Source organism: Trachinotus anak, unplaced genomic scaffold, assembly GCF_046630095.1.
Source record: "Trachinotus anak isolate AG129_WGS33_773 ecotype Australia unplaced genomic scaffold, CSIRO_AGI_Tana_v1 ptg000013l, whole genome shotgun sequence".
Taxonomy (NCBI): Eukaryota; Metazoa; Chordata; class Actinopteri; order Carangiformes; family Carangidae; genus Trachinotus; species Trachinotus anak.
Window position 1 is genome coordinate 15,942,564 of NW_027273864.1, and position 17,724 is coordinate 15,960,287.

The following is a 17,724-nucleotide window of genomic DNA, read 5'->3' on the forward strand; positions in this document are numbered from 1 at the left end:
TCAGCAACAAAATAAATATACTAAAATTAAACAAGAATGCCAAAAAATATTTGGCGAATAGTCAATACCTAAAAAAGACAACAAACAATATCAAACAACATAATCCACACTTAAGGGGAAAAAATAAAGTTCATACTAAGTGATGCGGATGTGCCCCAAAATTGAATGGGTTTTTATCTGACCCATCCCCATCGCTCCAGTAAGTTCGGTTCAAATCAGTTTACTACTTTTTGTTAAAAACTGTTGACAAATAAGCCAACAGAAAGGTCAAAGGTAAAACATTGCAGATGTGAGATTTAACCCTTTAAAACACAATGAGCTTTTGTCACTTTCAATTTCAACTTTATAAAGTGAATTTTCAGTTTTGTTGACAAATTCCTGTGTATTGGCTGTCATTGGCTTCAGTTTTTTTTTTTGTTTTTTTTTTTTTTTTTTAGATTTTTCTGTTAGACCAAAAAAAAAAAGTAATAATTTTTTAGGTGTGGTTTGGAAAAGCACAGCTGACTTTTCGTGGATCTACAGGTTTATGTTGTAGGACCCTTTAAAACGAGGCCGCAGTTTCCTCTGAGCTAGCTAACGTGTACGATATGGACGGACCAACGGTTAGCAGCTAGGTTAGCAGCTAGGTTAGCAGCTAGCTTAACGGGTCACTGTTCTTTTGATTAAATTTTATTTTTTATTTAATATCGTCGAATGGATCTTTATGAAGATGAACAGCTTCAAAGTGGATCCAGAGATGAAAATGCTAGTGTTGCGTTTCTCCGGGCGGGCAGTGACCCTGTCCTGACGGGCGACCTCAGGGCGCTGCACAACCTCACGGCCCTGGAGAAGCTCCCCCAGGTGTCCCCTTATTTTGGCCGAGTCCAGACCGACATCCAGCCGTACATGAGGAGGATACTGGCAGTGTGGATGTTTCAGGTAGGCAAATTAGTCAGGCTGTCAAAAAGCTGCAAGCAAGTCTCATTTAGCTGACTCATATGTTTGTGTCTGACAGGTGTGTGAGGAGCAGAAATGTGAGGAGGAGGTGTTTCCACTGGCGGTGCATTACCTGGACAGTTACTTGAGCCATTTTGCCATTGGAAAGTCCAACCTGCAGCTTTTAGGGGCTGTTTGCATGTTCCTGGCCTCCAAAATGAGAGAGACTGTCCCGCTGACTGCCAGCAAACTTTGTATCTACACAGACAACTTCATTTCAGTCTCAGAGATCCTGGTAAATATTTTATCTGACTTAAAATTGTGTTTAGGGAAGAAAAGTCTGTTTAGAGGGCTTTAATAATAGCTCTAACTATCTTTGCTGCATCTCCACATAAACAATGTAGACAACACACAACTAATTTAACACCACCAGTGATCTCCAGGACCTGGTGTCCCAAAGTCCTGGGTTACCACTAGACTATTGTTTGCCACAGCGTTTCCCAGCCCGGTGGGTCGTAACACAGGTCTGAGGAGTCCTGAGATAGTTACTTCCTTTTCCACAGAAATGGGTTTTTCAAATGTTCTACTTATGTTTTGTGATCCAGAATTACTGGGTAGGTTTACCTCTCATAAGGAGTACAAGAAAAGTATTCAGATAAAACCAACTGAGAGGGGATAGTCAGTCTTTTTAAGGGGTGACAAGCTAAAAGATCTGGTAATCACTGCCTTATAATTTTTGGCAGACATTCTGTGAAATATCCACATGTGCAAGCAACTTCTTTGTCATGTGTGAGTGTTCCTGCAGTGGGATTTAGATGGTGGATTGGTTTAGAGGAATGTGTGTGTTGCAGAAGTTGGAGGTGGCAGTGGTGTCCAGGTTAGACTGGTGTCTGGCCTCCGTTGTACCCTCTGACTTCCTGGAGCCAATTCTTCACGCTCTTCCCTTTGTTCGGCCCCTCCACCTTCAAAACATGCGCAGGCATGTTCACTCCTACATTGCTCTGGCTGCCACTGGTAAGTTACGTAACTGAGTTACCAACACATGAGATGATTTCTGTGCTCAATGGTAAGGCCAGTTTATTGTTACAATGCAATAATAGCAGAAATATTACATCCCCTGTAAGTTTAACTATGATAACATCTTTTGGTCCATGAGCATTGAAGGTAACTGGTGAAATTAAACTTTCCACTCAATGAACAATGGGCACAAAGCAGCCATAACTTTGATTACGATGTGTCAGCAGGTCATTTTGGAGACAGAGAGCTGAGTTTGTGTAATCCTGTATTGTTTGCTGTGAAAGACCTGCGTCCGACTATTCAGCTGGCTGATTTCCCACGAATCTCTGTGATGCTGCCCGAGGCAACAGGACAGTCAGTTAGTGCTGTTTTGGACAGACTATGACATTACACCCCATAAAATTCAGATAATTCCTAGCTCCCAACATTTTAACCCATTCAAAAAGGTGTCTGAGAAAGGATTGAATGGCTAACTTTTTGTCTCTGTTTCTCCAGCCTGAAGCAATTAGGATATTGTATCAGATTATCAGGTTTTGGGAAATGTCTGCTTTTGAGTACTCCCCTTTGTCTATCAGGGTGTGTCTACAAGGGTGGCATCCATCTAACTGTCTACTATCCAACCTTTACTGACTTCCTTATTGTTGCATTTGTCTTAACCTAGTTTGAGTGAACTACAAAGTGGTCAGGATAATTAGGAAACATTATTTATGATTCTTATCATTTTTAGTGTACAAGTAATCTTTCACTTTTATCTTCAGACTGCAGGTTCTCTGTCTTCTTGCCCTCCACTATTGTAAGTGCCTGCGTGAGCATTGCCATGCAGAGGCTAAAGTTAGTGGACGCTGATGTCTCCTCTGATTCAGTGATGAAGTTTTTAGCCAACCTTTTGTCCATTGATCTGGTAAGGGTAATGTTTAACTGACATTTTTAGATGATATCTCTTTTTGACTTTGCCCCATTGTCAGCAATGACTGGCATGTTTTAGCAAGCACCCTTTTCAAACAGTCTGAAGTACAAACCGGTAATTGCATGTTTAAAAGAACAGCCATGTACATGCAGTGTTGGTCAAGATCTATTGGAAAAGTCTGTCCGTGACCCTCTGATGAACCAATGGTTGTTTTTCTTTTAATCTGACCCTGAACAGAACTCAGTCCTCCTCTGCTATGAGCAGCTAGGGAGTGTGCTGGAGATCAGCCTGCCCTCCTGTTTCCAGGATGGTGTTTGCAGGTCAAGAGCACACAGCTCAGAGATCAGCTACTCCCCTTCTGACATTCAGGGTGTTGTATTGGCACCGGTGACATCACCCCAGGAAATCAAGCAAAAACACTCCTCCCTGCCATGAATAGACAGGATGATTATTAAATGCACTTCCTTGAGAGAGAACAAGAAGCCTAAAAGGCAGAATGTGTTTAAATGTCATTCCTTCTTGATCTTAATTGTTCTTTGCATGTTGAGATTTCGAGATTCCTCTGTGACATGTGTAGAGCAACTACAGTTTGAGAAATTATTGAGATTTGTTTTAAATGTCCATCCTGTTGCTGCTCGTTTTAAGGATATTGCTTAATTACTTAAGCAGCTTTGAGTTTGAGGCTACATCAACATTTTTGTGATATTTGGAGTTGAATTGTACTGAATCCTAATAGCAATGTTTGCACATTTTAATTGCGATATTTTCTATTCACATGTATTTTGCATTTATCTAGACTTTGTTGAAATTGTAATATTAGCTTTATATATGGACAGTTCTGATAAGTTTAAATTGATGTTTCTGTATGGTTTCAACACAATACTGAATTCTCTTGTAACTATTTTGCAATTCTGTTACAGTATGACATAAAACATTTGTATGTAGGTCAGTAACAACATTAGACAGCACTTGAGTTGTTTTTTTTTTTTTTATTGATTTCCTCATCCCAGTTACAACAGCAGATCTCATGGTCATATAAAAGGTAAGCCAGTAACTTTGGCAAACGTGGTATTTGTTGCAGTCAAACAGACAAAAACGGTGACGAAATCCCCAGATGCACATTCAATTATACAAAAATGAAACCTGTCTTCCCAAAGGCTGAAGTTTTCCCTGTGTCACATTTCAATAATAAATGATAAGTTATCAGTGACAATGAGTGTCACTCACTCCTTATACAATCCCACAGATTCCAGTTTAAATTAGGGAATTCCTACTTTACTTTTGCATATGTACAGGCTTTAAATCCCAGATCAGCCTCACTCCTTGCCAAAAAAAAAAACCAAAAAAAACCCCACATTCTTCAGATTCCAGTTTCCAATAAAAAGCATGTTGTGCAACTTTTGTTACATGAACTTAATACTTAAATGACAACTGTGGTTATCAGGTTTCGATGATCTGATAAAGCGCTGCTCCAGCTACTGGCTTGATGTTCTAGTCTAACGACAGCATGCTGATCAAATTAGGTAACCAGTGTGCATCATGAAATTTCATACAGCAACAACAACAACATACCTATGTACCTTTCTCTGCCAACCGGGGGTATTTCATAAAAGATGAATAAGATGTCAACCAGATAACTATAACAAATGGCAATATCTTAACTTAACTGATGACGATCATCATGACATTAACTTTTAAACCTAATATATAAGTTTTGTTTAACAGATTGAGTCACCAGGACACAGCATAGTACTTTTAGATGGCAAAATTTCTAATCTGGCTTTGTGAAATACTGAACCACCCCAGGTGTCTTTTAAATTAAAATATAAAGTTCAGTTTCAACCGAGCTCCGTGACTGATCTTCAAAAATTCAGTTGAAAGGTTACACATTAATTGTGTGCCACATTATACACAGCATACACAAATTAGCTGGGGCTCATGGTTCACTTTCAAACAAGTTGCCGTATTTAACATTTCGACTTGTGACCTTTAAATTCGATTCAGTCAGCCCCACCTTTTCTGTGAAACCGTCACCTGCATAGATAGAGTCAGTGGCTACCTGTGCACTTGTCAGCGTAGGCCTGGGAGCACAAACAGGTTCTGCTGGTTACACTGATAATTCAAATGAGTCATGATTATTATTCAAGTCATTATCCAAATTTAGAACAAGTCATTTCAAGAAAACAATAATTAAAAAAAAAGAAAAACACTCTTTGACAGCTGAAGTCCCTGAAACAAACAAACATCATCTTGGCACTTTTTTCCCCTAGTGCTTTAAATAAAAGATGAAAAAAAAAAGGTCTGGTAACATTAGTTCTTTGGTATCCATGAAATGTCATTTTACCCCACATGCCAGAACTGAGGAAAATCTGTAGTATATGGTACATGAGCCCATCCTAACATTAAACCTGTGTGTTATTGCTGTTATTGCTAGATCAACATATAACTGAAGAAAGCTAGAATCCAAAAGAGTTAAGTCATAAACACTTTGTCAAGCTGACCAGACTAAAAGAAGCAATATTTAAACACCAGTCAGACTGTGACTGTGTAAAAAGACAGTTTCTTCATTTATTGTCACATAAGTACTATGTTCTACAAACTCAGACCAGTGTTTTGGTTTCAAGGTGCATTTTCTCATTAACTACACTTTCGATAGTAAGCTCTCGTGTTGAAAATTAGAGCTCTTGGTTGACCAGCAGCAGCTCTCTTCTCCTGAGAATCTTTGAAATGGACATTTTCAATGCACTTGGTTTTGTAAAACAATGTGCCATCTGGTTATCTTTAGCCCGTTTTACTCAAAAGCATCATTTATCATTCACCATCTTCAATACAATCTGATGTTTAACAAGAAGCTTCCTCCCTTTTTGGTGATGTGCAAGTTAGCCAAAAACGACACAGTGTGCTGGTAGTTTGACATAGTGCACTTTGGCTTTCATGTCTTCAGTAGTTTACAGTCATTTAAAAAGTCTGAATGAAAAAGTTACTCAGTCAGCGTCCTCTACTAATTATTGGTCTTCAGCTTGCTGCAGAGCCTGCATGTAGAACCATGGCCTGTCTGTAAGCTTCTGTTACATTATCACAGTCTGTGATGGAAAAGGCACTGTCAGCCACTCCGGACTCATAGCACTTCCAGGGCCTCAACAACCCATCCCCAAGAATCCCGTCTTCTTGGATGTCCAGCAGATTGTCCGCAGACACACATCCTCTCATGCTAGCCTTGGCTGGTTTATCCGTTTGTGTTGTAGGTCCCACACGGTCTGGCAGATCCAGCTGGTCAAAGGACTCTGAAGACAGAATGCTGTCCTCACTGATGGCCCCACTTGGTCTCGACCTGGTAACCCCACAGGGTAAGGACGCTGCCAGCTGGTCTAAAGAGCCAAACTCCTGCAACCCACCTGTGGAGAATTTTCCATTACGCTTCAGGATGCCCTTCCTGTAGGTTGGTGCTGAAGGGCACGCTTTAGTTTGTGACACTAAACCAGAATCACTGTTCTCAGGAGAGGAGGAGTAGTATCCTGACTCTTGCTCTGCTGGCTTCTTTAGGATACCTTTGCGAGGCAGCAATGCAGCTGAGGGGGTATTAGATGGTGCAGACAAACCCAAAATATTCTGAGGCTCCACTGGACCAGCAGCTGGGGTTTCACTCATAGCTTTCTGTTTCACACTGTTACGTCTCTTTAGGATACCCTTTGAGGGACGACTGTCTGTGCTTCCTTCATGAACTGTCTGGGAGACATTGTTTTCCTTTCGTGACCTTCGCAGAGAGCGCTGTCGGACTACATCCCCTCCACCACCGCCCTGTGAGCGGAGCAGGCAGCGCATTTTCGAGCCGTTCTCCAGTAAAGGTCTGGATGTACGACGCAGCCAACCAGCAACACTGGCCAACCCAGCAGGGTGCGGGGTTGATGGAGAGACTGGTGAAGAGCTGTGCTCTGCTGTACTGCTCTTTGTCTCTGCCAGTAATGGCTGCTGGTAACCCCAGTTGAGCCACCAGTGTCCTGCAATCTCCTCTATTGTAGCTCTGCGCTCAGGATTTACCATCAGCATCCAGCGGATAAGGCCACATGCATCTGAAAGAAAGAGAAAGAAAAGGGAAATCAACATTGTCAAAAAATAAATTGCAAAGTATATACATAAACTGATGTTTCAGTCCCTTTGAAGAAGAGTTAGGAAGAAAAACTCACCAGAAGGGTTATTGGGTTTACGGTAGTTTCCAGTGCTAATCTGCTGAACCAATGTCTTGTGGTTGTTTCCGTCAAATGGCATGGTGCCATGAACCATAGTATATAACAACACACCCAGAGACCAAGTGTCCACCTCTGGCCCACGGTACGGCCGTCCATTGACTATCTCTGGGGAAGCATACAGAGGGCTGCCGCAAAAAGTTTGAAGATACTCGTCACCATGGTAGAGGTTTGACAGGCCAAAGTCTGCAATCTGCCAAGAACAAGAAACAGACATGAAGCTGAGCCAAGTCAGATCTGTTGTTTGATGACTGTGGAGAGTATCCAACTTCCTAAAAGTTTTCTATGTGTCACAATCCCTCATCATTTAGTCATAACACATACTACTCAGATTTCAGATATTAAAGATTTCACTTTGCAGATAAGTTCTTTAATATTACCTCTGTAATAGCCACCACACACTGTCATTTACAATCCCACCATTACACAATCAATACAAAAATACAGAGGATATATTTTTAATAATCATGAACTTGTGTGTGAATGGCACAGGTATATAAATGCATTTATTACTGTGGAGGGCTTGTTCCTCATGCCTACCTTAACATTGCCGTTGCCATCTAGTAAAATATTCTCCAGTTTCAGGTCCCGGTGTACTATTCCATTCTAACAAGGGAAAAAAAAAAAAAAGATATCAGTTTTTTTACAATGATAAATTCTCCACCCAGGCCATTACACATCAGTTTACTCAAAGGTGTCTGCATCATATAAAGGGATTAGTTTTTAGTGGGTCAGAGCACATTCTTCTCCCAAATGAAGATTGTTTCCTGGTACGTCAGCTATGCTCCTTTGTCCTCTGCCCTGCAGGGGGGAATGCCTTTGACTCAGGCGGTTTGAATCAGTTTTGCTCTCAGAAATGCAGGTCAGCTTCTTCTTACGTATGGGCACCAGTTTTAGCCACAGACGCATTCTTTGTAGGGATGTGTTATGTACTTATACTTTAAAGATGTAAGCATAAGGAAATTTATGTGTGCAAATTTTTAGAATTCATCACACAAGTCATCATAAAATGAGCTGAGATGGCCTTTTCCTAACTGCTTTACGGATGGAAAATAAAATATTTAACAAGACATCAGCACGCAATAAAAGTGAAAAAAAGACAGATGGATAACACAGACTATGACAGGACAATTCACTCTGTAAATATTGTTCAGCAAACATAAAAGCTGTGCAAAGTGCTGAACAGCCACACTAAAACATAATGTCCTCTAAATGTTTGCACTCTTACACAGTTCTGCACCACAGTGCCAACTGACTGTGTGTGTGTGTGTGTGTGTGTGTGTGTGTGTGTGTGTGTGTGTGTGTGTGTGTGTGTGTGTGTGTGTGTGTGTGTGTGTGTGTGTGTGTGTGTGTGGAGCCCTTCTGTTCCATCACACCCTCATTAAACTGTGAGACCATGCGTGTGTGCGTTGGGACGGCTGGCCTTTAGCCCTGACGCTAGCTCTCTAGAGACCAACTGTTCATGTCGCCCTGCATCGTTCTCACAGGCTCCCTGTTCAGGACAGCGGGCTGACAGTGCACAATGCCCATTATGTAACTTTGGGGGTGCCAGGGCCCTGGAAAAACAACAACGAGCTGAGCAGCCAGTCTGAGCGGAGCTCTGCGTCATTAGGTTTGACGTAGCAGCCAAGAGTGAAGATGTGACAAGGCTAATATACCGTTACTCTACCATGGCTACAATTTTAGTTTTTATGCAAGACATACAATTTCCCCTGGATTCTGCTTTCTGTAAGCAACTTTATCTGTTCTCCAGGAAAGCAGTGAATTGTGAAACTGTACCTTACCTGATGGCAGTAGTGCACTGCTGATACAATTTGTCTGAAGAAGTGCCTGGCCTCCCGTTCAGAGATGTGTCTCTTGTCACAGATATAGTCATAAAGGTCCCCGCGGCTGGCATACTCCATCACAATCACAATTTTGTCCTTGTTTTCAAATACTGAAAAGACCAAAAAACAAAAGAACACCTTTAATTAAAAGCTTTCAAATCCAACTCATGAGCCAAATAAAACTGAGTTAAAATTAAACCTGCAACTCCAAGCACCCACAGAGGATACTGGACTGTGCAGAGCCTCTCACATTATTTACACATGTATGCAACATGTTGTGAAAAAGGATGTGCCTGCATTTCAAACAGATTACAGACTTCTATCGCCCTGTACAACCCCTCGTCCGCAGTGATTAGGATAAATGAGGCCCCACGATAGCTGTACTGCGCTGAGGTAGAGAAAGACTCAGCAATGAACGTCTCATCAGGCGTGAGCGGCACTGGAAGACACAAGGCTCTGCACATTGTCCTGGAGCACTGAGGGGGTACAGCAGATTACCAATGCTTATATAACCTGTCATCGGTCTTCAGCACAAAGACTTGCGTGACCCAACTCTGACTCACAAACAGGGGCTCACTGAGACACATCTTTTTCCAGGTGTCACAATTTGCTCCGCATGTGGCTCGGACATACAGCCACATCGGAAAGGTAAACAATGAAACAAAACCCAGACACACACACATGCACACAAAAATCATTATGGTTTTGAGTACAGTACCTTCATATATGGTGATGATGTGTGGGTGGCAGAGAGAGGACATGATCTCGATTTCTCTGCGAATATGAACCAGGTCTTGCTCATCCTTGATCTTCTCCTTTCTGATAGACTTTATGGCAACCTTGAAAGGAAAAGGAATATTTGACTTGAGGAATATGCAATAATTTTACATAAGTAATTAAGAAAGTAAGATCCAAGTGAGACTAATTTTGGGACTAATCAATACAGAAAATAACAGCTTTGCTGTTGTTAGAAGAGTCAAACAGTTACTTTAAAGCAAGACTGGTCTCAAGTGACAATTTCAGAATAATGGTCATTCTTAATACATTAAGACATAAAAAACAGACTCTGTAATGTCAGTTACACAGTAAGATTTATCACCGTTTAGTCTACTGAAATGAGCAGAGGTGCGTTTAATTGTTTATGAATCCAACTTTTCATTCATAAGAGTGAGAGAGGACCCGTGGGCAGTGAACTGAAAACTCTGCTGTGTTGTTTCTAACAAGGCACAGGGAACGCCGGGTCAAGTATTATCTGCTGTACAGAAATCTATTGTCTGCTGGTATGTCTGCAAGGCTCATAGAGAAAGGAATTTTAAATCTGAATAGTATCTGTCTGTATTTGTAGACCTGTCATATACAGGATTTTAACAAGTCTGTATGCATGTCTTTATGTAGCGTTTGTCTATTTGAAGCTCAGATGCCTGGGATTCCTCTGTGCAGTGAGTGCGTCATCAGACTACCCCAAGGTTAAAGGGTGTCATGAGGCACCAGACGGCACTGGTGGTGGGGTATCCTTGTTTGCTCCCCTTTCCAACCCTCAAGGCTACAGACACGGGGGAAATGAGTAAAGCAGCGACTTGTCATATCAGTTTCAACAAACGACTGTCTCTCGCCATGAGTCACTGTCTAGCCTGGATGCTTCTCCGGGTCAGCACAATATTCACAGCACACAGAGCTTTCTCCTGATTCTGGGAACCGAGGTTTCCTGCGTTTGTTTGCATAGCTGTCAGATGGGCTGAACTCACACTCATGATGAGTTCACACCCCTGTGAAGTTATGTGTGTGTGTGCAGTCTTTGTCACTGTCAGTCTGTCCCACGCATTAAGCACTGAGAGGTTAAAAACTTTGATATTTCACACAGAGTTCATGTGCAAAGACACTAAAACCACGTTTTTGCACTTGAGCCAGTTGCATCAGCTCTTTCTAATTTCAAACCTAGTCTGGTTATAACATTTACTAAATGAAAACTACCCATCACTTAATGAAAACATGTTGCACCACACAAAGACGTTCTTAGGGAACTAAACAGTTACACCCAGTCAGGTGTAACTGATACTGATACTAAAACAACAAAACAAGACCTTCTGTCAATAATTAATGAGCAAATAACGTAATTAATGTTTTGCTTAATCGGATATTTCCCATTCATTCGAAACTGCTGAATACTACTCGCTGACTGAAGCACAAACACTTCAGCAAACTGCGACAGACATTCATCTCTATCCCACTTTGGTTTGGTAGTCTGACTACTGCTGAAAAAAGATGCATTAGACAAAATATCACTATCTCCCTCTGTCTTGAATATTGTTAGAAATGACGCCGCCCAGCAGCTCCCCTGTGTAAGAAAACGTCCTCTGGGAGGAGGTTAGGTCCACTCAGTTTTAAATCTTAAAATAAACAGTTTTAAAGAAGCACATTCCAAATGGTAAACTTCTAGCACTTAAGGCACATTTTGGTTTTAGTTGTCTTTTTATCATCTCATTTTTATCTAACTTTGTGTACTTTTTCATTATTGGTGTGTTGTGTTGAGTAGTGTTGTCTATCCTGTTGTACTATGTGCACACTACGGCAAATTCCTAACAACAATTTGTTGTAATAAAACTTATCTTTATAATGAAGATAAATGGTCCTTACAACCTTATGTTTCCTAGCAACAAATTTACACCATGTTAAAGTCTTTACAGACTAAAGCATTTGAAGGTTTAACTGTGCAACATGAAATGGTCAATCAGTAAACCTAGTTGTTCCAAAGAACTTAGGAAGGATTTCATACACAAACTTAGTCATGGATTGCGATGCCTGCAACCCAGTGTAGGTACTTCATTGAGCTGTTCTGTTAAATGTGTGAGGGCATACACAGCATACATGTCAAAGCACTGAGTGTGAGGTCAACCCTACATGAATCTATGCTGACCCCCACCCACCTAAATGGGTTATGTAATCAAATGTATGCACTTAGACAATGAGAGCAAACGTGGTGCCACAGCACACGCAAGATGAAGCCATCCTTTCTGTTGTGTCACTCCATGTGTCAAATGACACATCTTTGTCCATTATGTTGTTAAAACTAAAATAGGTGGATGAAAACAAAGCAAATTAATGTTTCTCCTTTTCCTGTCCCATGCTAACCGCCGTTTGTTTGGTGTGAATTCAAAATGGGCATTTGACTTAATCAGTATTTTGACATTTGAACATGGGTTTGAGGGCGGGCAGATCAGGAAACTGCCTGCAGGGCTAAATCTCAGACACCAACTCATATATCATATAAAAACAGAGCAAAGCAGCAGCAGCCAGACGTGTCAGACAGTGTAAGCGCAGTAGACAAGGCTGAACATGAATCACAGCCTGTTTACTGCAGGTACGGGGGAGGGGGGGGGGGGGATTCCTGACACTTCCTTCATTCACTTCCAAGCACTTTCACTTACAACAAACCTGATCTTAAAACAAACTGCATTCGTAATAAATGTGACTGTGTAAATTTACTTCTGGGCCAAGTATCTACTTTTTTTTATTTTTTAGCAGTGAAGCAGTGAATAAGGTGACTATCTTCATCTACTTTGCATTAGCTGATGGAACATTTAATACATTCGCTCATTGTAGACCTACACTCCGTCACCTGTTTATTAGGTACATAATAAAATAAAACAGGTGTGCAATAAACCCTGCCTTCAAAAGGGTTATCTGTTTCAGAGAGTTTCTGTATCAACTTTATGGCCATTTTGTAATCTGCGGTGCTCTTGAACTGTACTGCATTATGTTTCTCTTATGCACTATAGCCTTATTGATATAATCAGGCACATTATCCATACATAGCTGTTAAAAAAAGATTTAAAAGTCTTATGAAATTGACAGATTCTGATTGGGGTGGAGTACTGGAAGATTTTATAATCTACAAAACACATTGCCATTTGTTTGCCAACTTCTCTACATCCCTTTTAAAGGCTTATCTCTATCCAGCCTGTTTTAAATATGACCCATTTCCCCTGAGGTCATAGGGAATTGGAATCCACCTGAAAGGCTGGTTGCAGTTTCTCCCTTAATCAGAAACACAGAAAGAAATTTACCTAACTTTCCTGCCTAAAATTTCCTCCAGGGACAAATTCACTTACACGTTCCAAAGAAACGCCTTTCCTTCATGCTTCCCTTCAGGCCCGTTGGAGGTGATTATATAAAGCTTTTTGTGTAGGTGACAGGTTTACAGGAATCAATTTTTGGCTGGATCGCAACAGCGGGGCCAGCCCCATAATCAAGAATGTCTGAGTGAGTGATCACATTTCTGCCATTGGCCAGCCGAATGCCACGAGTCGGAGTTTCCCCATTGATTGTTGTTCTTTCGAAATGAATTGGTGCAAACAGTTTCTAAGTTAAGTTAACACGCAGCCCTTATGAGCCGAGTTTCAGTCACTATTTCAAACCTGTTCTGTTGCCTGACAACAGACAACCTCAGTTTCGCAGACCTACCAAACGCAGTCCAGCCATACACTAGGTTATGACCTTTCTGTTGCTTTAGTGCTTGGAAAAAACATCAAACATCACTACTGATTTTGTTGTCACCTGATCTTTCATTTTAATTTGATGGACTACAGATCGGATACAGTTAAGATAAAAGATTGGGGTGGCCTGTGGAAACTGGTATATGAAAATACTTGCACTATTATAATTTGGTTTACACAGAGGATCAAGACTGTGTGCTTGTGTGAACTCAAACCGATTAACAAAGAGAGTATTATTCACACACTTTGTAATCCAATGATAAAGTTACTTAAAATAAAAATTATTTGATTATTCTATATGGTTTGAAAAGACAGAAAACACAGTGGGAGCTAAGAAAAACCCCTAAAGCAAACAGATTGGACCCTAATAACACTTCAGCAGTAGCACACTTTACTTTTACTATTCTACAATTCAGATATATCACTATTTCCACCAGGAGAAACTTACAACCAATAGTATGTAGTGTGTTTTTTGTTTGTCTGTTTCAAATTAAAATGTAGAGTACCTGTGTGCAGACAGCAGGTCCTCTAAAAATAGCCCTCTGTCTGTAAACAACAGGTGGCCACCAGGACAGTAAAGCAAACAGACCTTAATACTGACTGCAGATGTTGATACAGGCGTTTCGGCTGATCACACAGTAAAATAGGTGTTATAGATTAATGCTTACCAGTCTACCGGATCTCTCCTTGGCTTTCTTCACCTTGCCATAGGTCCCTTTCCCCAGAGTCTCCAGAAACTCGTACCTGTGCTTCAGGTTGTGTTTGTGGTGGTGCCTCTTCACGGCTTGCTTTTTCACGGGCACCTGACACGGAGCTTTCCCAGCGGGAGTATTTTCATCGGGTGAAACTCCCCCGACAGACGGCCTACAGTTCGTCGAAGGACGGGCAGCATTTAAGCCATCCATCCTCACAAATCCTTGTTGTGCCTTTTTTTTCTTTTGTTGCTTATTTTCGGACGCAGGTTTCCTTGCTCAGCTGCATTCCTCTGTCCGGAGCCCGGGTCGATGTTGGAGCAAAGTTGTTTCCAAAGGTGCTCAGGTACAGTTGAGATAAAGGTGTGAATATGAGCTGATCTCTGAGCACTGCAGCTAAATGTTGAAGACAGATGGTGGCACAGCTGACCCGGAGCCCGCAGCGTCCGTCCTCTCCGTGCAGCCGGGACCTTGTGCGCCACGCCGCCGGGGGAGAGCAGCGCAGCGCGGAGGAGCCGGACACGTCAAATAGTCCTGGGGGCGGTCCAGGTGCACAGGAGCGTTTGATCCGCAACACCTGCCGGTGCCGCTAAGCGTAACACAGGCTACTGAGATCAATACGGGTGTTGCGTTATGTAGCTCTCTCTTTGTGTGTGTGTGTGTTTTTTTTCTTGTCAATGAATCTGTTTTCAATTCTACAAGTTAAATCCAAATGCAAGTCCAATGGTGCTTCAGTGTTGTAGGATTAACCAGCATATAGTCGTAGCAGCAGACCGCAATATTGATTAATCGTGTTGTCTATAAAATGTCAAAAATAGTGAAAACTGCTGATGCAATCTCCCAAAATGTCCAAAATGATAATCTGTCAATGAATTATCTCTTCATCATCGCAGCTAATATCAACAGCAGTGATGGGATATAGCAAATAGATATAGATGCACTGACACCTGGGGTAGTTGTAAGCGGTGGCTGAGCCAGGTAAAAACACTGGACGCAGATCACAGCTGTTGTGTAACTGCGGTACAATCGGTGTGCACGGAGACGAGGAACAAGCGCACCACGCAAACACACAAAAACAGATGGTACATAAAATAGTTAAAATCAGCTCCATCTTGACTAACTACAAGAGTGAAATTATAAGAAATATATGTGAAAATATAATGTATAATATATAATAATAGTATAACACTCACAGGAGACATTGTGTGTACTTTTACTGTGTGAGTACTTTTGGTGACATTTTAAACACAGGACCTGTGATGACTTGTAATGGACTGTTTTTATGTTGCAGTATTGATACTTGGTAAAGGCCATGTATACTTCATTGACCACTAATAATAACATAAGAGAAAAGAGAAGAGACAGAACAGTAGCTACAAAAGTAAAGTGAATAACCTTTGAGACTAATGATCATTTTAGCATTATTTACTTTATGTAGTCACCAATAATTGAACAATACACACACTGATAATGTCAAATTACTGTGGCCTTTCCCCTGAATTATCCATTTGTAAAAAAAGAAAACAAAGCATTAATTGAAACCTAAGGTGAACTGAGAGAGATGAATTAAAACGGAGCAAGGAGGTGGATTAGTCATGTCATTAGAGGTTTACACCACTAGAGGTCAGCATGCAGCCACTAGTTGAGTTAGTTTCATCACTGACAGAAAACCTGAGACAGAAAGTAACTCTGTCCAGAGTCTTCATACTACATACTAACAACATGAACAGTTTTATTATGTTCAGGGTTAATTACACTATCCATCCCACTGCCTGAACTGAATTGCTCAATTTAACACTTTAGTGCATAATTAAAGCACGTAGTATGAAATATAATTTCAGACACCGCTGATGAGTGTTTGTCAGTTGGAACAAGATGAGCAAACGTCCTTGATTCAGCTTTAGTGCGTTGAGTGATTTGGCTGCTCTCTGATTCAGTATGTCTGCCGGAGGAGGGGGCTCGTTGGTAGCATCTCGTCCTAACACAGTGGCTTTTTCTACATCACAATTACTCTAACATCATCAAATCAGGAGTTTTGACATATATTCAACATGTTTATTGTACATAAAATGAAAAAGTACAGGAGTGCAGGAGAAACAGAGAACAAGGTTTCTTCCATTGCACATGGTCAGTCTTCTTTAAGCCTCAATTAGCCACAGCAATGCTGATGATGGTGTGTATAACTGACAATAAGGATGTTTCTTCTTCTTCATACACCGGAAATAATAATATTTGCAAATGATATGGCCATTTAAGGGAACTAATTACTAAATCAAAGTTACAAATGATACTTGTATTCTTTTTAATTCCCTGAGTTTTATTGAGATCTTTATAGGAGCTCATTACTACCAGAAGACAAAACAAACAAAAAAAAGAAACAAATTTAATTTACAGATTAAATAAACACCAGTCAAAATGATGAGATTGTAAATTAAAATTAAGGGAGGTGAAGTCAAAAATCTTAATTGGGCATATTCTTATTTTAAGTCCCTAGTAAGGGTCAAGCTCCAAACAATCCTTCACTTCCTATGACGCAACTAAGTAGAAGTTGTGCAGAGTTGTGCAAACCACTTTCTCCAGCACTATCAGATTTGTCGGTGAGCTCACTGGATCTGTATTTACTCTTGCACCATCAAAATAATGTTTTAAAAGCTCTTTATTGTTGTGTTTTTCCAAATCATTGATGCAAGGAGACTTGTTACTTGCAGCAGCTCACTGATTGTTCACTTACGTTAGTGATTAAGGCGTCCTGGCCAGACTAATTAACTAATTATTAAACCTCTCGCAGACCTAAGAGCTGTTCTAACAGACTACATTGCTGAAGACCTAACACTTAGGAATCACAAAGCAAGGAAAGCAAGGCAACAGCGACTTGAATCTTATCTAGATGATATCTGTTCAGATGGCTAATGAACTGCCCATCCGTGGCACTCATGTAATGATTGTTTCATATTTGCAAGCTGAATACTAATTATCCAATTGTTGTAACATATTTGGCTGTTTAGTTTTAGATAAAGTTTGGGAAGAACTTGGAATAAAAGATTGTAACAATGGTTTAGCCTGAATATAAGAGAAACCATAGAATTATGGCATTTGAGATCAGAGCAAATGCTGAGAACACCTTTCTTTTGAGCATAGCCATAAAAAAATAAAATAATATATATATATATATATATATATATATATATATATATATATATATATTAATTTAAAAAAAAAAAAAGGCCATTACTCAATCTTTGTTTACAAGTAGTGGGTAACATTTCTTTTAGAACAGAGCATTGTAAGGACTGTGGACCGTGCATACACTGATAAATTCATGCAGAGCCAACAGAGCTTCTCCAAAATAATCATACAAAACTTTGTAATTCTGTGCAGACCCAAACAGTAGCTTGTAGTCAAGTGTATGAGTTGCAAATCATCTGATGTGTAGGAGACAGTGGCATACAGCATGCAGGACACATACATGCAGCCCAGTTACGTAACATCCCTTTCTTTCTTCTCCTCCAAAAGTAATTAAATAAAAATCCCATACCAACAAGCTAAAAGCCTTTTAGTGTTCTCAAAGTACCAACATGTCACCGACAAACTCTGTGATGACTGAAGAAAAACTATCACACATTTTCCATT

General features: G+C 40.6%; 2 protein-coding genes across 2 annotated transcripts; one reads left to right on the top strand and one right to left on the bottom strand.

Annotated features, from left to right (window-relative positions):
- The first annotated feature begins 241 nt into the window (after positions 1-241).
- On the top strand, positions 242-5,084 carry ccnd3 (cyclin D3). The gene is made up of 5 exons (XM_071493325.1): positions 242-918; positions 995-1,210; positions 1,767-1,929; positions 2,691-2,833; positions 3,077-5,084. The coding sequence occupies exons 1-5, from the start codon at positions 694-696 to the stop codon at positions 3,272-3,274; spliced, it is 945 nt and encodes a 314-aa protein (XP_071349426.1). The 5' UTR covers positions 242-693; the 3' UTR covers positions 3,275-5,084.
- nuak2 (NUAK family, SNF1-like kinase, 2) lies at positions 3,809-14,640 on the bottom strand. The gene is made up of 6 exons (XM_071493314.1): positions 14,071-14,640; positions 9,628-9,748; positions 8,868-9,019; positions 7,624-7,689; positions 7,024-7,276; positions 3,809-6,909 (listed from the first exon to the last, which is right to left on the bottom strand). Exons 1-6 carry the CDS (start codon positions 14,305-14,307, stop codon positions 5,855-5,857), a joined length of 1,884 nt encoding a protein of 627 aa, XP_071349415.1. The 5' UTR covers positions 14,308-14,640; the 3' UTR covers positions 3,809-5,854.
- Between the last annotated feature and the right edge of the window lie 3,084 nt (positions 14,641-17,724).

What these genes read in the sequence shown, in the direction of transcription:
- ccnd3 (XM_071493325.1), top strand. Translation starts at nt 694, where the DNA reads ATGGATCTTTATGAAGATGAACAGCTTCAAAGTGGATCCAGAGATGAA. An exon ending in TGGCAGTGTGGATGTTTCAG is followed by an intron (nt 919 to 994) that starts GTAGGCAAATTA and finishes TGTGTCTGACAG; the next exon opens with GTGTGTGAGGAGCAGAAATG. An exon ending in CATTGCTCTGGCTGCCACTG is followed by an intron (nt 1,930 to 2,690) that starts GTAAGTTACGTA and finishes TTTTATCTTCAG; the next exon opens with ACTGCAGGTTCTCTGTCTTC.
- nuak2 (XM_071493314.1), bottom strand. Translation starts at nt 14,307, where the DNA reads ATGGATGGCTTAAATGCTGCCCGTCCTTCGACGAACTGTAGGCCGTCT. An exon ending in CATCATCACCATATATGAAG is followed by an intron (nt 9,020 to 9,627) that starts GTACTGTACTCA and finishes TGGTCTTTTCAG; the next exon opens with TATTTGAAAACAAGGACAAA. An exon ending in CAGTGCACTACTGCCATCAG is followed by an intron (nt 7,690 to 8,867) that starts GTAAGGTACAGT and finishes TTCCCTTGTTAG; the next exon opens with AATGGAATAGTACACCGGGA.